Below are 27,908 nucleotides of genomic sequence, written 5' to 3'. Positions count from 1 at the left end.
AGGTGCCCCATGAATGTCCCGCATTTTTAAACACCTTTTCAAAATTTTGTTTTTAAACAAAATCCAAACTGTTAGATACTGATTTTAAACATTATTAGCCTTTAGCCCTCTCCTATATCACATGTTATACTGCCCTCGAAAGGCCTACAGCTAAATACCACTAGTCTGAAAGAATAAGGACAGTGTCCAAACATATTCAGTGTTTCCAAATGGAAACTTTCCAACTGTTTACTCCTCTTGTGCACCCTTCTGGGACATGGAACAGATCAGAGGATTCAGAGGATGAGGGTGGGTGAAGACGACAGTGACTGGTAACACCTCAAATTTGCTAGTAGGCAATGCTTAAAACAAATACTGATCCCATGAAGATGGTCGGGTTCTGAGAGAATAACAAAAACTCAGTGTTTGTCTATTTCTTTAATAGTATCACCTCCTGTCAACAGCTCTTTCAGCCCACTGGCCTGGTCCTGGGAAACTAAGACTTACGGCCATAAAAACTTGAGCACCCTTTCCTATTCTGACCCATTCCCAAGTTTATTCATTGCTGCTTAGCAAAAAAAGGGCCTGTACATTACAAATGTACATTAGTACATTTAATGCTTTCAAGAGGAACGAGGGAAGGTGTTGGTGCAAACATAAGGGCACCGATTCAGAAAAGAACATTTCAGCATCCCAAGAACGGATAAAAACCATCTGATCATTTCAATAGATGCAGCAAAAGTATTTGACAAAGTACATATCCATTCATGATAGAAACCCTCACCAGAGTAGGCTTGAGGGAACAGATCTCAACATAATAAAGGCCATATATGAAAAACCCATAACTAACATCCTACTCAATGCTGAAAAGCTGAGAGCTTTCCCCCTACAGTCTGGAACAAGACAAGGATGTCTACTCTCACTTTCATTCAACATAGTACTGCTACCCGCAGAGATAAGACAAGAAAAATAAAAGGCATCCAGATTGGTAAGGAAGAAGGAAAACTTCCACTCTTTGCAGATGACATAATATGCAGAAAACTTAAAGACTCCACCAAAATACTACTAGAACTGATAAATGAATTCAGTAAGGTTGTAAGAAACAAAATCAGTATACAGAAATCCATAGCATTTCTAAGTACTAATAATGAAGTAGCAGAAAGAGAAATTAAGGAAATAAATCAAAAAGAATGAAATGCCTAGGAATAAATTTAACCAAGGAGGTGAAAAACCTATACTTTGAAAACTATGAAACATTGATGAAATAAACCGAAGACAATACAAATGGAAAGATATTCCATGTCATGGATTAGAAGAGCAAATATTTTTTTAAAGGTTTTATTTATTTGATAGAGATCACAAATAGGCAGAGAGACAGGCAGAGAGAGAGAGGGGGAAGCAGGCTCCCCGCTGAGCAGAAAGTTTAATGTGGGGCTCAATCCCAGAAGCCTGGGATCATGGCCTGAGCCAAAGGCAGAGGCTTAACTCACTGAGCCACCCAGGCACCCCAGAAGAGGAAATATTTTTAAAATGTCTATACTGCCCAAAGTAATCTACAGATTCAATGCAATCCCTATGAAAATACCAACAGCATTTTTAAAGAACTAGAACAAATAATCTTTTTTTTTTTTAAAGATTTTATTTATTTATTTGACAGAGAGAAATCACAAGTAGATGGAGAGGCAGGTAGAGAGAGAGGGAAGCAGGCTCCCTGCTGAGCAGAGAGCCCGATGCGGGACTCGATCCCAGGACCCTGAGATCATGACCTGAGCCGAAGGCAGCGGCTTAAACCACTGAGCCACCCAGGCGCCCTAGAACAAATAATCTTGAAAGTTGTATGGAACCATACAACACCCCCAAAAGCCAAAGCAATCTTGACAAAGACAAAACTGGAGGTATCATAATTCCAGACTTAAAAAATATACTGCAAAGCTATAGTAATCAAACAGTATGATACTGGCATAAAAATAGACTCACAGATTACTGGAGTAGAGAGCCAAGAAATAAACCCACGATTATATGATCAATTAATCTTCAACAAAGGAGGCAAGAATATGCAATGGGAAAAAATAGTCTCTTCAATAGTGTTGGGAAAACTGGACAGCTATGTGCAAAAGAATGAAACCAGACTACTTTCTGTCACCGTACACAAAAATTCAAAATGATTCAAACCTAAACATGAGACCTAAAACCATAAAAATCCTAGAAGAGAATAAGAAGGCGGGAATCTCTCTGACAGCAGTTGTAGCAACATTTGTGTAGACAGGTATCCTAGGGCAAGTAAAAAAAAAAAAAAAAACTTTTGGAACTCCATAAAAATAAAAAGCTTCTATGCAGCAAACAATAAAACAAAAAAACCTACTGAATAGAAGATATTTGCAAATGACATATCCAATAAGGAGTTACTACCAAAGATACATAAAGAACTTCTACAACTGAACACCAAAAAAGCAAATAGTCTAATTACAAAATGGGCATAAGACATCAAGAGGCATTTCTCCAAAGAAGACATTCAGGTAGCTAACAGACTGAAAAGATGCTCAAACATCACTGATCATCAAGAAAATGCAAATCAAAACTACAATGAGATGTTACCACCTCACACCTGTCAGAATGGCTAAAATCAGAAGTCCAAGAAACAAGTGTTGCTGAGGAAGTAGAGAAAAACAAACCCCCTTGTACTGCTGGTGGATAAGCAAGCTGGTGCAGCCACTGTGAAAAACAGTATGGAATTACCATGTGACCCAGTAATTCCACAACTGGGTATTTACCCCCAAAAAATGAAAATACTGATTCGAAAAGATATAGGCACCCCTATGTTTACTGCAGCATTATTTACAATGGCTAAGATACAGAAGCAGCCCAAGTGTCCCTTGATAGATGAATGGATAAAGATGATATGGTATAGATACATAATGGAATAATACTAGCCATAAAAAAGAATGAAATCTTGCCATTTGCAAAAACATGGATGGATCTAGAACATATATTAAGTGTAATTAAGATAGAGAAAGAAAAATACCACGATTTCATTCATATATGGAATTTAAGAAACAAAACACAGAAAAAAGATAAAGAAGAAACCAGACTCTTAAATAAAGAGAACTCGTGATGGGTGAGGAGATGGGTGGGGGATGGGTGAAATGGGCGAGGGGAGTAAGAGCACACTTATGATGAGCACAGAGTAATGCACAGAATTGCATATCACTATATTGTATACCTGAAACTAATGTAACACTGTATATTAACTATACTGGAATTAAAATTTTTTTTAAATAAGTTTAAAAAAAGGTAACATTTCAGTTATCAAATATATACTTGAAAGAAATAGGGGTGGGGAATCAGGGTACAAGCCTAAATTCTAATTCCAGTTCCACCTTTATTCCCAGAATAGACTGCCCAGATTAAATAATTTTCCTCAAAAACAAAAACATGTCTACTTTTTCAGTTTAAAATATCTAAGCATAATTAATTAGAAATGTGATGAGACACTGGATATCCATTAGTGAAAAACAAAGTCATTGCAACAATCATATTGAACACTATTTCAGGAGTTCTGAATTTTATTTTATTTTATTTTTTTAAAGATTTTATTTATTTATTTGACAGAGAGAGAGAGATCACAAGTAGGCAGAGAGGCAGGCAGAGAGAGAGAGAGAAACAGGCTCCCCGCTGAGCAAAGAGCCCAACGCAGGGCTCGATCCCAGGATACTGAGATCATGACCTGGCCGAAGACAGCGGCTCAATCCACTGAGCCACCCAGGCGCCCCAGGAGTTCTGAATTTTAAAGCAAACAATATTAAACAGGACTATAACACAAATCTTTCATTTTAGATATGTTGTTTTTATTCAAAAGAATAACTGCTTGACAACCTACATCACAAAGTTTGAACCAGACCACCAGTCCACCGAAACAGCCCTGTTTGTATCCGCACAGCCACAGGGGCTGACAAAGTCCTTTAGTCCCCTGTTGCTCTCAAATGATGAGAATTGTCGTAGCTGAAACCACTGTTCTGGTGGACAGTTAGAATAATTGTTTCCACCATCTTGTTCCCCACACAGCTGCCCGAAGTTATCTTCTGCCCCTGGGGCTGGACCATCTGTTTTTGTGAAAGTTATAATATCGCATTTTACAAAAATCCAAATTATTCCTTTGATTTATATTATCTAACTGAATCATAGAAGTATTACTACGATGTTTAGAACACTGATCGACTCTACTTGCTTTAAATACTTTCTCAGATCTCTTTCACGTTTATTTTCAGTGATCAGTAAGGATGACATAATAAGCAGGCCAAAAACTCTGAGATGTCCACGTGTTCCCTTTTCAGTTCAGTAAGACTTCACATTATATAGTGTTTTTGTATGTTACAAAAGTTGGTACAGTACACCTCTACTGGGAAAGCCTTAGACGGAATTCCCATTATTACAGTAAAATTGTAACTAGAAACGCGACACTTGAAGCAGAATACATGCAGAAAATTAAATCCTTTTTAAAAAATGACATTGCTGTAGCCCCACACCAAATTTGTAATTGGCAAAAAAATCCATTTCTAATCTGGTAAATGGTGGCATAACAAAGTCAACTCATGAGCTTTTCTACTTGGTGATTGCAGCTGAAATGTTCTCTCTGCAGCATGCCACCATACTGGACATTTAATTTGGAAGTATAGAATTAAGATTCATGAAATCTTGATATGTAACCTTTCTAGACCTTTCCTCTTAGAATCACCTAAGTGATGCTACTCCGGTGTGTTCTGGAGACTTCCCAAGGATCCCAGTTTCTCTCCTGCTTCCCCTATTCATAACCTTCACATCTATTTGAATCCATGCTAACAAGTTCACTAAGAGTCTAATACCTGCTTAGTCACTTATCTCTGAATGGCTTCAGACCAAACTTTCACCTGTGACATATGGATTTCATCTATGAAAAGGAAGGCGATGCCCTGCCTTTTTCACACAAGTGTCCTAAGGATAAGATGTCAAGTATGCAAGAAATCCTTTAATTATAATGTGCTATAATTAGGCATTACTGTTTTCTCTATGACAAGCAACAGCTTTGTCCTCCACCCAAATTAGAAAATACTGTTCTGGATATTCACTCAGCATCTTATTAATTGATGACTAACCTGATGAACTTGAGAGAACGTAACAGATTTGGGTTTTCCCTCCATATCCATACATAATGAAGCTCGCTAATACATGAATGGACAGTATGACTATCGGTGACTGCAAGGTGACAGAGCCAACACGGACTCCTTGGCATGGATGACCCTGCTTGCTGTCCACCCCACAGATGAGCAGTGCCAGCTGAGGGGGTTAGGATTTGATACCACTTGTGGTTTTGATTCTTCTGAAACAAAAAACTGCAGATGAGAGCATTAGGTACTTAGGTTGTAGCCATCAAAAAAAAGCAAGATAACTTTCTTACTGAATTGCCTCAGACAACATTTGCTCATTCTGTGATAGACCTGAGGAATTCGGGCTATATGCTGCCATCTAGGGATGGTATTACAAAAGTTTTCTGATGAGAAAACCAAACTTGTCCATTCTGTTGAACATAGCTCACCAGTAATTTCTCTTGTCAAATTTAAACAGTGTTCTTATACCCCTCCCAAGGTCTTTGATGCTCATTGCCACTTTCCTCAGAAATGCATCAAACTTCTATGTGTTTGAAGTTTCCCTTTACAAGTTACTTTTATGTATTATTCCTATAAAAGTACCAAATTCTTATTTAAATTTCAGAACTGAGAAAATCATGTGTGCTGACTGCAGATAAATATCTTGTACTTTAATACTTCTATTAAGAAGTGTCTTATAAACCAGAACATGAAATCAAATTATAAATTTCAAGTTCATTCTTTCACTTTTAGCTGAGAGCAAAGAACTCTATCAGGATGACAAAGCCTAACTGCTGTTAAGTCCATAAAACGTAGCTAGTACTAAAAGACACAGTGACTTTCCCCCAATATTGTACAACATTTTATTGTAACAAAAATAATTAGATGCATTTCATAGCAATATATTATCATATAGGTACACACTGAGAAGGATAAATTGGATAAACTATAAAACAATATCTTACTATACATCCAATGAATCTAATTTTTGAAAAAGAAAAACATAAAATCATCCCTTTTTATATAATTCTATAGTTTTTCCAGAGACTTTATAGACAACACAGAATCAAGATATAATCGTAAATTATTATAATTCTAACCTTAATATTAGAACCTGTAATGTAAAAATTCCAGTCATATCTTGCTAGGCATTTGCCAAATGAAATCAAATGTTTGTCATACAGTGGTTTTAAGCTTGTACAATAATAGTCAAATGCTGTATACTGCCATCGGCCCTTCTGTCTGATTTCACACACTGGCTGAAATATTAGTAAACTCACATTTTTTCACCTGTTTAGTCTCTGTGTTATCACTTCTCGATACATAATAGAGATATAGATGAGCAACAGAAAGATGACAAAGAAATCATCTAGAAAGCCTAGAATTCCAAACAAGGCTTCAGGTACAAAATCTAGAGGTGATATAAGATAGAAAAAAGCTCCCATTAAACAAAGTATAATCCTGATGCGGAACATCCAGAAAAGGCCCCCGACTGAAAACATTTCCCTGAATGCATGCCTCAGTAAAGTGGGTAGATCCATAATTCTTTCCAAAATCTGGCAGGGAGAAGAACAAAATATGACTAGTCATCTAATATGTCAGTATCAGAATAATATAATTTTCTTACAATGTGCAAACTCAGTTAACATGAATTAAGGAGTTTCATGTATTTTCTAGTTATACATTTTATTTGAAAACAGCTCTTTGATAACTAGGTTCTTATACGACCGATCCTACTGCAGGTAACTGGAAAGCAACTAAAATGTCAACAAACTGAAAATATAGGATATAGTGAGGTAACTCAAGTCCTCTCTAATTTGAATTAGTAAAATAAACCAAACGAAGCACTTAGTGTATATAGGATTAGAGACTGAGGCTTGAGCAGTGTCTGGGTTTATACTCAACGTCAATCTTTTGGTAGACAGGTGATCTGGGGGAAACCAGATCACAACCAAATTGAGATCTGACAACAACTAACCAAGCATGTGTCACAAGGACTATTAAGAACTAAAAGAGATACAGTATACAAAAGACATTTATAAATTGCCAGACAATATAAAAGTGGTATACTTTAAAGACACATTAATTGGATGGCTTTGACAGCCTAAGAATAGCAATGAAACAGATTCCTTCCCAGGATGTTTATTTGGCTTAGCTTGAGTTTAAGCGAATTATTAATTGCCACAAAGATTTTTGGAGTGCCAGACCCTATCTTTATGAAAATAATTAAGCTTCTGAATATGTACAAAAACATCAATTACCAGGTTTCTACATAAGTGAGCATAATTTTCACAGCTGAAATTTAACAAATTGTATAAATTTTTGAAAATTGAGGCATTCAGAGAAATTGGACCCTCACACACTCCTGGTGTGACTAAACCACCTCCCTGAAAACAGTTTGGCAGTTCTTCAAAATGTTAAACAGAATTATCATAATATCCAGCAGTAAGGCATATACCCAAGAGGAATGAAAACAAAGGTCCACACAAAAACTGGTACACAAATATGAATGGAAGCATTATTCATAATAGCCAAAAAGTGTAAACAATTCCAATGTCAATCAACTGATGAATGGATAAACAAAATAATATGTATCCCTTGGCCATAAAAAGCAATGAAGCTCTGGTTTATATATCACCACATGGATGAACCTTGAAAACACTATGCTAAGGGAAATAAGCCAGCGACAAAAGGCCATATATTATATGATCCCATTTCAATGAAATGAACTATCCAGACTAGCCCAATCTATAGAGGCAGAAAGTAAATTAGTAGTTACCAAGGACTGGGGAAAGGGGACAGGAAAGGGGAGAATGGGGAGGGATACCAAAGCTTTTGGGATGATGAAAATACTATAAAATTAGATTATGACAATAACTAGATTATATTTACTCTGAATACACTAAAGAGCATTGAATTATATATTTTAAACAGGTTGCACTTCATGCAGTGTAAAATGCATCTAAATAAAGCTGTTAAAAACGAGTACTAGTATTGGGGCGCCTGGGTGGCTCAGTGGGTTAAAGCCTCTGCCTTCGGCTCAGGTCATGATCTCAGGGTCTTGAGATCGAGCCCCACATCGGGCTCTTTGCTCAGCAGGGAGCCTGCTTCCCCCCTCTCTCTGCCTGCTGCTCTGCCTACTTGTGATCTGTCCCTCTCTCTGTCAAATAAATAAATAAAATCTTTAAAAAAAGAAAAGAAAAATTTTTAAAAAAACGAGTACTAGTATCTATTTGTATGATCTTGAGCAAGTTAGTTTACCCTCTGTCTGCAAACTTTGCATTTTCTTTGTGTAGTCTGTTTGGACTATATGGTCCTGTGTAGTAAGGAACTACCATGACTTCTCAACATAACTTCTTTCACTATCTTGTTTCTCAGGGGTTGGTAGATACAGAGAAACTGACCAGACGAAGAAAGTCACTTCCTTTGGTAATTCCACTGTTCTAATTAGCTCAGTTCTAATTAACAATCCATATAATTACAGTATGTCCAAGTATATATTTTGTTTTTCATGAGTGCCAAGTAAGTAGAGAGGGAAGTAGAGACAAAAATGGGAAGAACTGAGCAAGTGATAAGGAAGCAGTTCTATAAACTCCACCAGAAAATCCTGTAAATCCTTTTTGGAAAACTGGTCACAAAAAAACCTAAATGGTCTTTTTAGAATGAGTTCCTATGTTAACTTTCTATTCTTTATGGGAGAAATTCACATTTAAAGCAAAACAGCTGCACAACTTTTACAAGTCTATGGTAAATTATTTTAAATATTCTAGTGACCAGCCAGTGTATCTTTTGAATACTTTTCTGTCCTTTATCAGAACTGTTCATTCACTTCTCATATGGTATGACTTATATATAAAATCTGTAATAAACAGACAAGAAGTATGAAATGGGGGTTATTAAGAAATATCTGTGTATTGGGGCACTTGGGTGGCTCAGTGGGTTAAGCCGCTGCCTTCGGCTCAGGTCATGATCTCAGGGTCCTGGGATCAAGTCCTGCATCAGGCTCTCTGCTCAGCAGGGAGCCTGCTTCCCTCTCTCTCTCTCTCTCTCTCTCTGGCTGCCTCTCCATCTACTTGTGATTTCTCTCTGTCAAATTAATAAATAAAATATTTAAAAAAAAATAGGGAGGTGCCTGGGTGGCTCAGTGGGTTAAGCCTCTGCCTTCTGCTCAGGTCATGATCTCAGGGTCTTGGGATCGAGTCCCGCATCGGGCTCTCTGCTCAGCAGGGAGCCTGCTTCCTCCTCTCTCTCTGCCTGCCTCTCTGCCTACTTGTGATCTCTGTCTGTCAAATAAATAAATAAAGTCTTTAAAAAAAATAAAAATAAAATAAAATAAAATAAAAAAGAAATATCTGTGTATTAATCACAATCTTGCTCCAACTTTGGATGAGGAAATATCAAAGAGCTAAAAGTCTCTATCATACTGTAATTTTATCACCTACTTCTTAATTATTAAATGTCTGACACCCACCAAAAATTAGTAATTGAGCAAAGATATGCTTTCACACTTAAAAACAGGAATGAATATCTTAAAAATGATTTTATTTTTTTTAAGTTCAGTGGTAGTTCTTGAATTTGGAACATACTTATTTTCAAAGAATCATCCTCTAGATGTCACTGGAGGATATGTTTAAAAAAAAAAAAAAGTTGCTGGGTGAAAAAGAAGAGGTCCCCGGATATCTGTGGGGGACACCAGTGATTAGATTAAGTTTTCTTTTTGTTTAGACATCTAGAAGACTTACCTTTATCCACAACAGATGAAACTGTATGCCCTTCAATGTACACCACATCACGTATCAGAAATATGTGTGAGGAAGCATGAGAGCACACAAGTGTTTAGTACTGAAGCACTTTAATAGCCAATATTCTTGGCTGACAGTAGTAGTATCAACTCTTAAAGATAAATCACTAATTTATTCAACAAATATTAAGGGCCTACTGTATGCCAGGTACTGAAACTGGTGATGGGAATATAGCAGTGAATATATACATACAGTCCTTGCCCTCATGAAGCTTTTAGTCTACTGAGAGAAAGATAATGAACAAGATTTGAGTAGAGTTTGTGACAAATGCTACAAAGGAATGGTGCAGAGGACAGTGATAGAGGATACCTTAGTTGATCAGAGAAACCCTCTCTTAGGAAGGTCTATTTAAGAACGACCTAAAGGATGAGAAGTCAGTCACGAGAAGAGCAGAGAGACAAGCATTCCCAACTGAGGGGTCATGTGTGAAGGCATTAAGATGGCAAGACTTGGGAGTGCACTTCAAGAGCTGAAAGGAGGCTGGTGGAGGTGAGGCATTTTGGGTGAAGCTTGGGAGGCGGGAAACCACGTCATGCTGGGGGCCTTTTAGTACAGGAAGGAGTTGGAACATGATTCCAAAACACTGAAATTTTTTTTTTCTTCTTTGTCTTCTTTTCCAAGATTTTATTTATTTATTTGACACAGAGAGATCACAAGTAGGCAGAGAGGCAGGCAGAGAGAGAGGTGGGGAAGCAGGCTCCCTGCTGAGCAGAGAGCTCGATGTGGGGCTTGAACCCAGGACCCTGGGATCATGACCCGAGCCGAAGACAGACGCCTTAACCCACTGAGCCACCCAGGCGCCCCCACTGGAAGTTTTAAAATACAAGAACATCATGTTCTTATGTTTTCAAAATATTACTCGGGCTCCTGCGCAGAGAAAAAAATCGCAGTGAGAGGCTACTTGCAATTATCCTAAGCAAGAGATAATGGTGGCTTGGGCTAGAATGATGGCTACAGACACAGGACATTTTTATGAGCTAAACATGAGAGGATCTCCCCAAATGAGAAAAGAAATGATACAACTCATTTATATACCAGATGAGGCGAATGAGGGAAAGGAATAAATCAAAACAGCTAAGTAGACTGAGAAAAGAAAACACCGAGCTGAGGAGGGAAGCAATTTAATATCGCACGTATCACGTTTGAGATGCCGATGCAACACCCGAGTGGAGACGTAAGCCAAGCACTCAGACATATGCTTTGATCTCAGAGGAGGGATCTAGGCTTTCCATATAAATCTGTACTTAGAATATTCTGATTTTTAAAGTACATACTTAGTCGTGCACACACTTCTGGAATTCTTTGTTAGATTTTGGAAAAAACTGGAATAAGCTAGTAAAATGTGATAGAGTTTTTAATCTATCAAATGCCTTTTTTGGGGAGTAGGAGGTCAATCATAAAATTAATGTGTTTTTTAAAAATCAAATGTTTTTGAGAACTAAAATGACATAACAAAAAACTTCCCTAACACCTAGAGTTAGTTAGGGAAACATTTCAAAGAGGAGGCCCAGGGTAAATAAAAAAGTGGAAAACACAAATTGTAAAACTCTCCAGAAGTTCTTAGTTCTAAGCTTCTCATTAGATAATCCCTATTTTAGAGATTTCACATTTCCCTCCAATTTTTTTTTTTCTGTAATCTCCTTCATAAAGACTTTTATAATGCCATTTTTTTTTAAAGATAGAAAACTATAGTCCTTGGGAAAGCTGTAACTCAGTGATTGACAACAAGAAGGAAGGTTAAAACTTTATCCAACACACATAAACAATGAGACTTTTTATAGTCAAAGAATACATGTTGGCAAATCTCACCTTACCAAAGAGAAGTATCATTATACTCTAATGTCGCACCTGCTATAACAATACTCACAGATCTAGGCTGCCCTGAGAATCTCCGGTTATAATCATTAATATCTTGACGCAATGATACAACCTCCTGAGATTGGTCATTTTCACCAAATACTGTTAGCAGTAAAGTCACCTGTATGTTACAAAAAAAAACATTGTTAGACTTTTCTGTAGCATTAATTTTTTTCATTTTGTGTTATTACTCAATAGAATGAGAAAAGCTTCTAAATTTATATTTCACTCATTTTATTTTTTTTCAGTTATTTCTTTCTTTCTTTTTTTTTTAAGATTTTATTTATTTATTTGACAGACAGAGATCACAAGTAGGCAGAGAGGCAGGCAGAGAGAAAGAGAGGGAAGCAGGCTCCCTGCTGAACAAAGAGCCCGACATGGGGCTTGATCATGACCTGAGCCGAAGGCAGCGGCTTAACCCACTGAGCCACCCAGGCGCCCCTCAGTTATTTCTTTAAATAAAAGCAACATGGTGAGGAAAGTAAGGTACCACTGACTTATAATAAAATCCAATGTAAAATGTAATTTGAATTCCCACAAAATCAAATGGGTACCTCAAGCAAACACTGGTTCTAATATCTTCCAGTTGACACCAGGGATAAAGTCAGTAATGCTCTGGGCTAACAAATGATGAGAAAATATTCAGGAGCAAAGTAATATAAAAATATATGTTTATTATTGTGGGAGTGAAAAATTAGGGATGTGTTTTGTGATTACAATCATTATTCTTCAACCTCACTGGTATCTGAAGTATCTTTGAATGCTACCAAACATAATACAGAGATTAAGTTATTGCAGGAGCCCACTCTGAAGCATCCATCCCTACTATCATCAAAAAAGGTAATTTTTTAAAAAAGATTTTATTTATTTATTTGACAGACAGAGATTACAAGTAGGCAGAGAGGCAGGCAGAGAGAGAGGTGGAAACAGGCTCCCTGCTGAGCAGAGAGCCCGATTCGGGGCTTGATCCCAGAACCCTGGGACCATGACCTGAGCTGAAGGCAGAGGCTTTAACCCACTGAGCCACCCAGACGTCCCAAAAAAGGTAATTCTTGATACTAATATGTAACATAATACTTTTAACCTGGTTTCCTCCATGGCAGAGGTAAAGATACACAAGCGTCCCAGGACCATACTGAGGTAATCTGAAGAGGACAGTATCTTGAAAAACAAGTACATTTTAAAATATATCAATGCCTATAGAAATGGTCACTGTGTGAGGAGATAAAAATGGGAAGATTTAGGTTTAAATCATCTAGCTGTTTTTATCCTTCCTCAGTTCAGCTGTAAAACCAGGCCTTCCCACGACTCAGATGCTTTCCAAACAGCCAAGCGAAGGAGTGATGAGGAGAAAGGTGGTAGGAAAGCAGGTACACAGCCTCTCTTCACAAATTTGCTAATAAAAATCATCTTGCAATGAATAGTAAGTGAGCGCTTACTGTGGGCCAGGCACTGTACTACAAGCTACATGGACCCCAAAACCGAAGACGCAGCCCTGCCCCTTGCCAACCACAACACCCAAGATGGAAAGGGAGGTAGACCTGTTACAAGGCGCTTGAGAGTATTGCTTGAGAATAAGGACTTCTGCCTGGGGTGCCCAGAAAGCTGGAAACCTTGAAGTGCAGCTCGGGCCACTGGTGTCTCGGCGTATGCATTCGGGAAGAGAAGTGGTGAGCATGGTGCAGTCAGGTGCAGCTGCCTGTGCACCACATCAGCGGAACAGGGTGGGGACGGGGTACCTGCCACCTGTCTGACTTCCAGGATGTATTCTTCTCTAGTTACAGAACCAAAACCTATTATACAGAAACAATTTTATCTCTACCCTTCTGGACTCTAGAAATTTATGGGTGGTCAAAAGGATATCACCTGTATATATATATCACATATATACCCTATGAAAAGCCATGGATAGAGCCAAGAAGAGGGGACAGGTGGTGGAACTAATTCTTTAATGTCAGACCTATGGCTTAGTCTCAGCATTGCTGGCATATGGCTAACGATTATGAGAAGTGGTATTAGCAAATAAATTTCACTGGTGACAGACTTGTTTCATATAATCAAATCAGCCAGAGAAGCAGTACAAACAATATCAACAACAACAAAAGAAACTCCACCGATTTTCCTCCTGCCGTGTGAAACAAAGTCAAATGTGAAAGAGGCAGAATTTGGGAATGTAGAAGCTAGGGGGAAAAAAGATAAAGCCCTGAACTTCCCTCTCCACGCCACAAAATGAGGCAGTGATGGGGGTGAGTGGATAGCCCGAACAAGGCTGAAAGGGTGTGTCTGTGTGTGCCAATACATGCTATATGGTTTTTTTTCATATAAAGTCCAAAAATCAGACAAAACTAGACAATAATCTTAGAGATGCATGCTAAGGTCATAAACCTATAAAGAAAGTCAAGGGGGGCACCTGGGTGGCTCAGTGGGTTAAGCCTCTGCCTTCGGCTCAGTTCATGACCCCAGGGTCCTGGGATCAAGACCCGCATCGGTCTCTCTGCTCAGCAGGGAGCCTGTTTCCCCCACTCTCTCTCTCTGCCTGCCTCTCTGCCTTCTTCTGATCTGTCAAATAAATAAATAAATAAATAAAATATTAAAAAAAAAGAAAGAAAGAAAGAAAGTCAAGGAAAAGCTTATCATAAAAGTCAAATAGTAGTTGCCTCTAGGAGAGGAAGGAGTTGGAGATTTGATCCTGAGGAGGCTTCTGGGGGCTACTGGCCAGTTCCTATTTCTTTATCTGAGTGGTGATTATTGAAGTGTTGCTTTGTGATAATTCAATGAGCAATATTTCTATGTTTTGTGTGCTTTTCTGTATGTCTGTTATAGTTTACAAAGAATTTTAGAAAAATTGTTGCCTTTTCTACCATTTTGTTTCATTTTTTGGCCTCCATGAGTTTATGCCTTTACAAAATGTCCTGTTCTTTTAAAGGGGTGGCCAAGAGCAAAAGTAAATACATGTATTCAATTTAACATCTTTACTTGAAAGCTCTCTATCCCTTCGGGATGTCACTTTGCACAGTGGAAGACTTCCTAATGAGCTGCTATCTTTTTACGTATTCATAACTCATTAGTAGAAAGGTAGGTATTTATTTTAGATGAAAGATAAAATAAGTATATAGAAAATTATGAAAAAACTGTATACAACTGATAGGATGTTCTATTTCATTATATTTACTAATTAAAAAACTAAGAACTTCAATTTCTCCAATTTTTCATTATTTTGCTTTTCCAGTTTGTCAGAGAAATTAAGAAAAATCTATGCTGACATATCAGTCTTCAGTATATGTTTATAAAAACTTATCATCTCCCCGCCGAAGTAACTCCTATACTAACTAAAATAGTCTGATCTGTTCTGGATCATGTAATATAGATAGGTCTCCAAAAGACACATTTTAAAAAACTATTGTTCATCATATAAAGCTATCTTGACCCTCACTAGAGAAGGGCAGCTTTAAAGTGAACTGAAAGGGGAAAACATTTTTTTATATGTAGGGGAAATATCTGGTTAAGCCTGATTAGCAAGTTCAATTACTCCTCTGTTCATATTACAACAAAGACTTACTAGAATTTGGGGGAGGATTCATTTACCAGTTTTTTACTATAATTTAAAGATTTAGAAAGGTATTTCCCTTTTTTGCTGTCCTTAAGACCTTAAAAAAAATAATGGAGTAGGGGCGCCTGGGCGGCTCAGTGGGTTAAGCCTCTGCCTTCAGCTCCAGTCATGATCTCAGGGTCCTGGGACCGAGCCCCGCATCAGGCTCTCTGCTCAGCGGGGGGCCTGCTTCTCTCTCTCTCTCTGCCTGCCTCTCTGCCTACTCATGATCTCTCTCTCTCACTCTGTCATATAAATAAATAAAATCTTTAAATAAAAAAAAATAATAATGGAGTAACATTACGGAAGCTTTGATTAAACAGAACTTCCTACAATCTAGCAATTGCACTAGTAGGTGTTTACCCAAAGAATACAAAAATAATAATTCAAAGGGATACATGCACCCCAGTGTTTAGCAGCATTATTTACAATAGCCAAATTATGGAAGAGCCCTGGTGTCCACTGACTGATGAATGGATAAAGAAGATGTGGCATGTATATATAGTGGAATATTATTGAGCCATCAGAAAGAATGATATCTTGCCATTTGCAATGAATGGATGGAGCCAGAGTATTATACTGAGTGAAATAAGTCAGAGAAAGGATCTCTGACCCTAGAATTTCACTCACACTTGGAATTTAAGAAAAAAACAAGAAAAGGGGGAAAAAAAGAAAGGCAAAGAAAGAAACAGAATCTTAATTAAGGAGAACAAAGTGATGGTTACCAGAGGAGAGGTGGGGGGGGGGGGAAACGGGTGAATTAGGTGACCGGGATTCAGGAGTGCCCTTGTGATGAGCACTTGTATGGAAGTGTTGATTCACTGTATTGTACACCAGGAACTTCTATTACCCTATATGTTAACTAACTAAAATTTAAATAAAAACTTTAAAAAAATCAAAACAATTCAAAATTAGATACAGAAATTATTAAAATTTATAATATGAACTAGCATAAATGATGCTTTCTGGATATAAACATTACCGTTTGTCGACAGATTGGACAACTGATTGCCCCAAGCCATGAACCGTATCGCCAGTATGCAATAATGCAGGTACCTAATGAGAGGGAAAAAAAACATTAATACTGATGTTTTAAATTTCAAGGCCCATAAATCCTCATAAAGTTTCAAATATTTGAAATATTTTTATAGTATCATCTTATTTTAAAATATTTTTTATTTCATCCAACCAACTCTTTAGGCAAATTTAAATCTCATAATAATTCCCAGCCACTGAAAATATTTTTATTTAAACTACTAGTTAAGATATAGACATTTTTATATAATCCAAAGCAACCATATATTAACTGCTTCAATGCTGAGCCTTAATAGAAATATTGCATTTCCTATGTAGAATAAGTAAACATCATTGCAAATATAACAACAAACAAATCACAGTATAAGTAAGTTTTCTGTTCCAAATTTGGTATATATGTTACAAAAACACTACTTCTATTTTTTTAAGAATTTATAAAGCCAAGTTACAGTGGCATCAATAGTAATTAAGAACCATAGGATACAAAGATTACATGCTGTTTGACCTAATAAAGTTTATAATCCAGTTCAATAATTGAACCAACTTTTGTAGTGGATGAATTTGATTTTTCTGCTAGAAGGTGTTCATGAGCAGCAGAACAGCTTTAAGGTAGAGTTTATAGGCCTCAAAAAGTAGCAGGTAAGCTAAATGCAGAAGCACTAAAGTTCAGGTCACTAACAAATGAAAAAGAAATATTTTATTTTTTAAAGATTTTATTTATTTATTTGACAGAGAGAATGAGCACAAGCAGGGAGGGCGAGAGGGAGAAGCAGGCTCCCTGCTGAGCAGGGAGCTCAACATTACACTCGACCCCAGGACCCTGGGATCATGACCTGAGCCACCCAAGTATCCCAAGAGGGAATATTTTAAAACACTGTCCAGGGACATCTGGGTGGCTCAGTGGGTTAAGCCTCTGCCTTCGGCTCAAGTCATGATCTCAGCGTCCTGGGATCAAGTTCCACATTGGGCTCTCTGCTTGGCAGAACCTGCTTCCCTCTCTCTCTCTTTGCCTGCCTCTCTGCCTACTTGTGATCTCTGTCTGTCAAATAAAGAAAGAAAGAAATCTTTAAAACAAAACAAAAAAAAACACTGTCTGATGTTTGAGGGGTCAATTCATTTCTTCTCTGCAGAACACCTATTTCTCAGACAATCCAGGTCCCTCAGTGAATCTGAATTAAGTGCTTCCAGCCTCTAGGATCTTTTCTGTTTTCTTACTCTTGTCTTAGCAACCTAGCTTAGCCCTCCTGAATTCCTTATTCTGATTCTTCCAGATCAAATTAATGTCCAGAATTTAGAATGAGTGATGACAGTCAAACTGAGAAGACCAAGATGACACAGTGAAATCAATGAGGAGATAGTTAAATCGCAAACCGTTTACTATTAACTTTAAGTACAAAGGGAACATAGGGAGGGAGAACTCTGGGATGCAGCAGAGAGTAATCTGTACGTGAGAAAGGATCTGAACTGAACTTTGTAGGTTAGGTAAGATTTAGATACAGAAAACAGAAAGGAACATGCTCCCAGTATTATGAATAGAAAGGAGCAAATGCCAGAAGTAGAAATAAATGACATCTGAGGAGAACAGTGAGCAAACCAAGGAGCTAAGCAAAGGCTATCCACATTGGACATTACAGTGACTATGGGGAAACAGAGGTATGATGATTTAAAAGATGAATTTAAAAGCCAAACAAGGGGTGCCTGGGTGGCTCAGTGGGTTAAAGCCTCTGCCTTCGGCTCAGGTCATGATCCCAGGGTCTTGGGATCGAGCCCCACATCAGGCTCTCTGCTCAGCAGGGGGCCTGCTTCCCTTCCTCTCTCTCTGCCTGCCTCTCTGCCTACCTGTGATCTCTATCAGATAAATAAATGAAATCTTTAAAAATAAATAAATAAATAAATAAATAAATAAATAAAAGCCAAACAATATCTGGTATCTTTTCCTACTCTCAAAGTGCTGTTAGATAATATTTATTGATCTGAACAACCTTATTTCACACATAAACTATATGAAAACAAAACTTCTAAACCTTTTTAGTATTATTATTAACATCCGTAGTGATGCCTCAGCTCTATCTACTACTTGTTCACTCCAAAATTCAATGTGTCTTGACATATATTCACTTATTTAATTCCACATCTCTTTCCTACAAATTGGAATACGGTGTCCTTGCTTTGTAAATTATGTACGGCCACTAACTGCACAGAAAAACTACGGTCCAACAAATCAAATGCTCCAGTTCACACACATCTGCTATGATACTGCTCAAGGTTTTCCCTTTTCTTCAACTTTCCCCCCCTTTATAAAAAGAGACATCCACCTAAATAAGATGGTGGGAGAAGAAGACTCATTGACTTTAATCTGGGTCATAATCTCCCAGAGTCTGTTTATTTGTAAAATGGGAATAACACTTCCTAAGACTGCTGAAGAATTCAGTGAAACAGTGTGGGTTACAAATGTAAGTGAGATCAAGTCTGTTGTTGCTATTTTTCTTAGCTCACTGTAAAGGAGAAGAACTGTAATTCCATATATAGGAACTAAACTAAGGTGCCTTTTATATATAAGTAGTATCAATATACTTGAACTACTATTCAAAGAAACACATTTGTTTCTTGAGAAGCTGAATGACTAGTTTTCTAAATCTTTGAACCTAGAGACAGTATATGAAGTATCTAACAAGTACAGCAGGCTATCAGAAGCAATCTACCCAATTACCTCAGACCCAGAAACCAAGAACACAATACTGCCATCTTTTATCCACTCAGTGAATTACCTAAGCCTGGGTTGGCAAATGGAGTTCATCTAGCCTGCCAAACCTCATTGATTCTTAACACATGCCTCGAGTACTGTGTTAAAGGATGGCTGAAGCTGTATCCAGACTCAGAAAGCATATCCAATTAATTAAGAATATCTACCAGAGGTTTGAGAAGGGGGAAAGTATCTGCTTTCTCTGATGGCCATTTAATTCTATCTGGTATTTCATGATTTTGCAGCTCATTAGCATTCCCAACAGACCAAGACAGATATTGAAATGAGTGTTTTATAACTTGTTAGCTATCTTAGGGAAAAACCTTAGGGAAGAGGAGGAAATTAATGGATGATGCAATAATGATACTGGTTGGTGTTTACTAAAGGAGCACAGGTAGGGAAAACCCTGCCGTGCATGATATGGATTTCTTTTTTTTTTTTTTTTTTTTTTATAGATTTTATTTATTTATTTGACAGACAGAGATCACAAGCAGGCAGAGAGGCAGGCAGAGAGAGAGGGGAGGAAGCAGGCTCTCTGCGGAGCAGAGAGCCCGATGCGGGGCTCGATCCCAGGACCCTGGGATCATGGCCTGAGTCGAAGGCAGAGGCTTTAACCCACTGAGCCACCCAGGCGCCCCCATGATATGGATTTCAAATTATTTATGTCACCCCCAAAGTGTAAAATAATAGCACTATATACCTAGTAATTCCATATAAACTCACACAACAAAGGCGAAAAACAAACTTAAAGGATCATTGTATGCTACACTTTAAACTGTCTTAAAATGGAAAATGGGTACATTTTGGGAGCGATTAGAACCCTATCTAGAACACATCACTGCAACAGAAAGAAATAATACAAATAAAACAACAGATTTAGTGAATGGATAAATGTAAGTAGAGAGTAGTCGTAGAAGCTACTAATCACATAGCAGAACTGACCACAGGGTCTGAAGTTAGGCCTACATTTAAAATCTGGCTTTCTCCTAGCAGCTGGGTTACTTTTTGTAGAATTTCTTAACTCAGCTGCAGTTCCCTCATATGTGGGACTCAAGGAGATGAAGTATGTTAAGTGCCCAGCACAGAGTAGGCATGCAATAAACTGATTCGCTCAAACTCATATGACCGTAGTAAGAACTGACTATACGGTATCTCATTCTTTATGACGTCTTTCTGGAGGGTCAGGAAAAACACCCCAGAGGTAGAAAGGACCCCGTACTGATACTAAGCCAAGTGTGCAATCTATGTTCCCTTCCTGTCCTACTGTATGCTCTACATTCAACATTCTCTCTGAACAACCCGTTGAGGTCATGACAAAAAAACCCGGCTAATAACTTTTGTGCTGATGCAGGGTAAAAAGGAGGGAAGAGGGCTAAAGGGAAGGTCATGGGCAGGGTCCTTAACAGAACTTCCCTGCCTTGGGAAGGATGAATAATAAATGAGACTACCAAAAAGTGATAAACCATGAAGGATTTAGTGTATTCCTCTTGGTATTCATATACTTGAATTACCATTCAAAGAAACACATCTCTGTTTATTGAGAAGTTGAACAACTCGTGCTTTTTAATCGTTGAGCTCACAGACACTAATGAAAGTGGCTAACAAGTACAGCAGGATATCAGAAGACACCTACCCCATTCATGTAATACAAAATGTGACAAAATTAAGAATCCAGCCCATGTAAACATATGGGTCTTGGTCTAAAAGATTCACTTTCCCCCAATATAGCATTGTTTGCTTACCACAGAAAAGATGTCCACAGTTTGTTTCCACAGGGAAGGAGGCTTGGTGTAAACAGATTGGACAGTACATGTCAGTGTAGAACTGCTGTCGAGCAGCAGCAGGGGCATCCTGATGAGAAAATACGTTTTCATGATTATACATGATTATCTCTAGGAGTACCATCATACCCAAGAACACAGCCAGAGCGCATAAGCCTCATCCAATCTTAGATGTGCAGTAAAGTCTTATAAGTTTGATAAAGTTATGAGGCTGTATCATTGTTTTATTTAAGCTGCATGGTCTCTCTACCTTCCTTCCTGAACATGACATAAAGACAAAAACCCGTATTAACTCCGGAGTTTCTCTTTCACTCTGTTGGAATGAGTAAGTTATTCTGAGAAACACAAGGCTGAGCTAATGCAAAAGCTCAAGAAATGTCCAACTCTTTCCCAAGTATTAGCTTTTAATCATTTTTTAACTTAAATAAAATTAATTAACATATAGTGTATTATTAATTTCAGAGGTAGAGGTCAGTGACTCATCAGACTTCTATAACACCCAGTGCCCATGACATCGTATGCCCTCCTTAATGTCCATCACCATGTTACCCCATCCTTCCCAACCCCACCTCCCTGCTTTAACCATTTTTAGCATCTTTTCATTCATACGTTCCTGACAAGTGTTGCATGTGTGCTGTACCTCACAAGGGTCCAGAATTAAACTTTCAAAGAAGAATACTGGTCATTTTGGAAGAAGGAAAATTTAATATATTGGTAACTTGGGCTTAATCATTCACATGGTCAGATTAATAGAATTTAATGTTTCTCAGTTATGTCACTGTTGTGATTGTACAGGAATGTAGAGTAGAATCACTACTGTAAGAAGCAACCACATATCAAAGAACCCACCAGAAGTAAGTGATATGAGGATAAGGACATTATCTATAGGATTCACTGTAGTGGCCCAGGAACTAGAAAAGTATCTAGCAGTAGTGTGTAATATGTATCTTTTAAAAGACATATAAAAAACGATTTTTATCACATCTAGCACAACTCTTATAAATAAACTAGCCAGCATTAAAAACATCAAATTACCAAATTTGCCAAATATGAACTATTCATTGTAAACTGAATCAAAGATTTCTGTCACCTAAAACTAAGAACGTTTAACTAAAACCTCTTCCTTAAATTAGTCCTAAAATACTACAATAGTTTATAAGCCACTGTGACACGTTGATGTTACTGTCTTTTAAATCATTTTTAATGGTGCAAAAAAGGAAAGCATACAGCTCTTAATGTCTCTCCTCTATCTTTTGTCTTCATTATTATTATTTGGAAATTAACTAAAACAAAACAAAAACCAAAACCAATTACCGTTTGCTGTCCAACAGAACTTCATGCAGTAATGGAAGCTTTACCTGCGGGTACTGAGTACTTGAAAGGTGACTAGTTTAACAAAAAAGTACTGAATTTTAAATTTAATTTTAGTGAATTTAATTAAATAGCTACATATGGGTAGTGGCTACCATATAGGACAGTGCAAAAAGGGCTAAGTCACTAGCTTTGTTCTAACTAGAACTAAATGCCATGTCCAAGGAAGGTGTGGGGGAGGTGAACTGCACAGTGGCACAAAGGCATCTGGAAGATGCCACTCGGTGTGGGACTTCTGGATAGCCAGATCCATTCATGTAACTCCAGCAGGAATTTAAGTCCATCTTAGTGATCTAACATGTTAGATGGGAATGATACTTACTGACTTACTGACCATGTTTGCAGCTTAAATAAAACAGTTGTATGTGCAAACACTCTGTAAATTACAAAACACTATCCCAGCATGAATTATTAATAACAGCAGCTCTGGAACAGAGTACTACTAACATGCTTATAACTACTTCTGCATCAGTGAATTTAAGTTTTATGAAGGCAGGAATTCTTATTTATTAGCTCACAGCTGAATCCTTAATGCCTAGAACAGTGTCTGGCATACGGTAGATGTTTAATAAATATCTGGTGAATGAATAAATTGTGAAACACTCTTTGGAATTAAATTTTGATTGGTGAGTAGGAAATCAATTTTTATTTTGTGACATTAGCTATTTTGGCATGAAGATGTACAATATTCTACTCACTCCAGCCTTCATGAAATATATTACATTTCTGGCTCTTAGAATCCATCTGGTGAAAAGCACAGAAGGAAAAGAAAAGTTTTCTTCTTTGCCTAATTAGTTTTGCTAACTTTGACCATGGAAGAAAAAGAAGAGGGAAAAAAAGCCACCCCTTGTAGTCATCTCTTTGTAGCTTTCCAGGCAATATGTAGGTCATCGGGTAAAAAAAATAGTTTTTCTACTACATTTTATTAAAGGCAATTAGACGGTGGTTATTTCCTCACAAATAACAGGAAAACTGCTGTTTTTAAAGCAAGTTAAACACACACACACACACACACCCATGAAAATATGAGTAGGTAAGACTAGTCATTTACCTAATTTGAAAATATACAATAATAGGAATAGTTTAAATAACAAAGCAGGAAATCAGTTCATGTTTCCAAAAAGTTATTTGCTCTTTCATCACAACTTCATATGCAAGGGGAATAATAACGTTACTCCTTATATAAATGCACATATCCATGTGACAACAGTACCTGTTCTGTTTGAAGTTGCTCCCGAAGTACCCTTACTAACTCTTGGTTTTCTGGGTGAATGTTCTGATGTGCATTTCTGTTGAGTAAAATATAGTAAGTTTGAATATAAAATATTGTTAGATGAATCAGTTTTCTTTTTGTAAGATTTTTTTTACACCTTTATTTATTTACTTTTCATTTAGTTTAAATCCTTAAAGGGTACAGCATCACACGGACTCTGTGGCTTTAGCAGGAAGGTTGCTTTGGAATTTGGCACGAACCATGCCACTGTTTCCATGAGAACAAGCTCCTTTTCCCCAGACTACTCTGGTTTTGTTTGGTTGGCCACCAGGAGTCACTGTGTTGTTCCTTGCTTATACACAGAAGCACACCTCTTGCCTAGATAGAATTGTTTCATCTTAAGCATAAACACCTTCTATTTGAAGAACTATGTGCTCCCCATGACTCCGAAGACCCAGCTTATAGCAAAAATGGCCTTGGACCACAGCCCTCTAGATATGCTTTGGCATTTTAGATGTCCTGTTCCTAGCAGGCCTCCTTAGGCTCCAAGATGGCAGCAAAAGAAGATTTTTTTTTTTTTTTAAGTAATCTCTACATCCAACGTGGGTCAGGACCCCGAGATTAAGAGTCACCATGGTCTACTGACTAAGCCAGCCAGGCATCCCAAATCAGTTTTCTTTATGGGTCTAAGTTTCAACCAAGAACTACTAGTAACTTCATAAATACAAATGATGGCATATAATTGTCTCCAATTCCAGGACTGAACATTCCAGGTTACTCTGTGAGGAATTCTAGGATCACTGAGTATGGGCTGATTTCAGGTTCAACTGGCAAATGATGAAATCCAGAGGCCTAGAACCTTGTATTTGATTTGATGTAACTGCAGGCTTACAAATCATATGAAGAATAACTAATACATATATTTCTTCTGTAAAATTCCTTCCAAAAAAAGCAACTATATAATTATATTATTATGCATTTGAACATTTATCCATATCTAATTAGATCTTTCCACCTATAAGTGGAGGAGTGTAGCAGAAAATAACACTGTATCATATAGAAAAGCCCAAACCTAACATACCACTAATATCTTAACATTAAAATGCAAACAGAGACTCAAAGACAAGAATTTAGAGGCTGAAATAAAGGATGAGATAAGACATGTGGGTGACTGGAAATCAGAACTCGTGGTTAGGCTGGTAGGGTGAGGGTGAAGATCTCCATCTGATTCACAGCTTAATTCCATTTGGCCACCCAGGTGCCCTTAAACTTAAACATTTTTTAAAAGATTTTATTTATTTGAAAGAGAGAAAGAATGAGGGAGAGAGCTCACGAGTGGGGGGAGGGTCAGAGGGAGAAGCAGACTCCCCAGTGAGCAGACAGACAGATGTAGGACATGAAGTGGGACTCAATCTTGGGACTCCAGGATCATGACCTGGGCTTAAACAACTGAGCCATACACGCTCTAAATATTAACACTTTTAAGAGCAATATTTTAAGTTCACAAAATCCCAGCATTACTCTATTATATAAGAGCCTTTATCCTCCAGGTGAGCTAATAGTCAACAGTGATAAAAGCTCTAAATCAGGGCCACTCGAGGGGCTCAGTCAGTTGGGCTTCTGACTTTTGATTTTGGTTCCGGTCATGATCTCAGGGTCATGGGATCGAGCCTCATGTCCGGCTCTGTTCAGCGGGAAGTCTGCTTGAGGTTCTCTCACTCCCTCTCCCCTCCCCCCACCAAGATGAATGGATAAATCTTTAAAACTAAACAACAAAACACACACAAAAACAAAACAAAAAACACCCCCCTCTACATCAATATCCTAATGAGACAGGGAGAAAATTTTAAAATACATCTTATTATTATTCAACTTTTAGTAAAAAATTCAAATTTTAGGTAAAAAGCTGACAAAACATGACCATTAGTTCTGACAGAACATTAAAAAAAAAGTCAAATATCTAATCAGAAACTAAACATAAGGGTACCTGGGTGGCTCAGTCAGTTAAGTGTCCGCCTTTGGCTCAGATCATGATCCCAGGGTCCTGGATTAAGCCCCACATACTGCTTCCTGCTCAGTGGAGGAAAAGAGCCTGCTTCTCCCTCTCCCTCTGCTCCTCTCCCGCCTCAAATAACACAACACAACATAACACAACATAATATAACATAACATAAACCATGAATGTAATAAAGCTACTTGAACTGTTTAAATATCTTAAATTTTGGTAGATTATTTTATTTTTTTAAAAGATTTTATTTATTTATTTGACACAGAGAGAGAGATCATAACTAGGCAGAAAGGCAGGCAGAGAGAGAAAGAAGGAGAATCAGGCTCCCCACAGAGCAAGGAGCCCGATGTGGGGCTCAATCCCAGGACCCTAAGATCATGACCTGAACCGAAGGCAGATGCTCAACCAGTAATCAGCTACCCAGGCACCCCAGATTATTTATTTTAAATAGGACCTTCTCGTGACTGAGTAAACACCTCCAGAAGAAAGCTACTCTCTGGTGGAAATAATCGATCAGGGAACAGCACATGAACCGTCTCATTTGAGTACCAGTACACACCTAACTAAACAACATTTCTCTATGACACTTGAAAACCATTCCCTTTTCATTGGAAAAAGATAGTTACTATTTTTCAGAGTGTAGGTATAAACCCTGTAACTGGAAGGTCTTTCTTTTGGTTTCTTTCCATAAAGGAGAAGGTAAAAGACTGTAAAATCTGGTAGTAGAATGTTAGAAAAGTCAAAGTATAGTCAGAGAACAAGAACAAACAAGAACAAACAGAGATGCTGACATGGCCTGTAGCTCGGAAGTTAAGTGTGATTAGCAACTATGAGCACAGAACCAAAAATCTAGAAGATAATGGGATAATTAAGACAGACTGAAAGCTAGATTAGACAGTCTTCAAAATATGATTATCTAGGGGCGCCTGGGTGCTTCAGATGGTTAAGCAGCTGCATTCCACTCAGGTCATGAACCTAGAGTCCTGAGATCAAGTCCCACAGTAGGCTCCCTGCTCAGGGAGGAGCCTGCCTCTCCCTCTGCCCGCCACTCTCACTTGTGCGCTCTCTCTCTCTCTCTCTCTCTTTCAAAGAAATTTTTAAAATCTTAAAAAAAAAAAAAAAAATCCCCTGGTGGACCAGGGCGTTGGGCATCTGCCTTCAGCTCAGGTCATGATCCCACAGTCCTAGGATCGAGCCCCACATTGGGCTTCCTGCTTCTCTCTCCCTTTGCTGCTCCCCCTGCTTGTGCTCCCTTTCTCTCTTGGTCATATAAATAAGTAAAATCTTTAAAAAAGAAAAATATGACTCTTGGTTTCTACTTATGTAACGATCTCAGGGTTATGCAATCAAGCCCCGTGTCAAGCTCTGCACTCGGGGGAGTCTGCTTGAGATTCTATCTCTCCCTCTCCCCTAACTCATGTTCTCACTCTCTAAAATAAATAAATAAATCTTTTAAAAAATGTGATCATCTCAGCTATGAGAAATGACACTAAGTAGGTCTAAATAAAGTAAGATGCCAGGAAAACAGTGGCTCTAATACAGAAACAAAGTACATGATTTACTAATGATTAATGGTCCTTCGTTATTCTTCGAAAGGAGAAACCAAAATTAACCAGTTACGTTATGTGGCCCTGGAAAGAAGCCAGGAAGCTCTAATACGAAGAAGGAAATGATGCCCAAACCCTGGGTCAAGAAACAAAGTCTGAATCAAAGTTTACAAATGCACAAGTCTGTGGTTTATACGTTAAACTGCTTTACCAAACCCTTTGGACTGGCTTTTGATATGTCAACAAATGGTAACTATTCACAACAGCTTAAGACAAAGAAATTTATTATAACTATAATATATTGCTGAAGGAAATTAAAGAAGACACACAAAAAATGGAAAGACATCTTGTGTTCACAGACTGAAGGCAATATTTCTAAGATATAGGTTATCAGCTGATTTTTCACAGACATTTTGCTGGCCAAAAATAATTGGTATGATATATTCAAACTCCTAAAGTAAAAGCCTTTAACCAAGAATACTTTATCTGCTAGAGTTGTCATTCAGAATTGAAGGAGATATAAAAAGTTTCTCAGATAAACAAAAGTTAAAGTTAAGGCTAAACCAGCCTTACAAGAAATGTTAATTGACTTCTTTAAGCAGGAAAGAGAATGTCAAAACTATAAGCAACAAAATTATGAAAGGAAAAAATTTCACTGGTAAAGCAATCATACAATAAAGGCAGTACATCATTCATTCATAAAATTAGTATGAAGGTTAAAATACAAAAGTAGTAAAATCAACCATATCTATAGAAACTAGTTGAGATACACACACACGCACAAAAGAGAACATATCAATCTTGATCTCAGGGTCATGAGTTCAAGCCCCCATGTTACGTGCAGAGCTAACTTAAAAAAAAAA

At 37.7% G+C, this 27,908-nt stretch overlaps 1 protein-coding gene across 7 annotated transcripts in view; it reads right to left on the bottom strand.

Annotated features, from left to right (window-relative positions):
* Positions 1-3,802: 3,802 nt before the first annotated feature.
* The window catches only part of RNF170 (ring finger protein 170), a 45,897-nt gene continuing 21,791 nt past the window's right edge, over positions 3,803-27,908 (bottom strand). For all 7 annotated transcript variants that reach the window (XM_045070960.1, XM_045070962.1, XM_045070965.1 and 4 more), the window contains 5 exons: positions 23,491-23,566; positions 20,868-20,976; positions 16,330-16,403; positions 11,769-11,879; positions 3,803-6,655 (listed from right to left, as the gene is read on the bottom strand). In XM_045070960.1, the coding sequence (XP_044926895.1) occupies positions 6,386-6,655; positions 11,769-11,879; positions 16,330-16,403; positions 20,868-20,976; positions 23,491-23,566 (640 nt within the window). In that variant the 3' untranslated portion in view covers positions 3,803-6,385. The remainder of the gene's footprint in view (positions 6,656-11,768; positions 11,880-16,329; positions 16,404-20,867; positions 20,977-23,490; positions 23,567-27,908) is intronic.

This window comes from Mustela putorius, unplaced genomic scaffold (assembly GCF_011764305.1).
Source record: "Mustela putorius furo isolate JIRA1106 unplaced genomic scaffold, ASM1176430v1.1 tig00003976_pilon_pilon_pilon, whole genome shotgun sequence".
In the NCBI taxonomy this organism is placed as follows: Eukaryota; Metazoa; Chordata; class Mammalia; order Carnivora; family Mustelidae; genus Mustela; species Mustela putorius.
The sequence above is the reverse complement of the archived record's forward strand: the minus strand, read 5'-3'. Positions and strand labels throughout refer to the sequence as shown.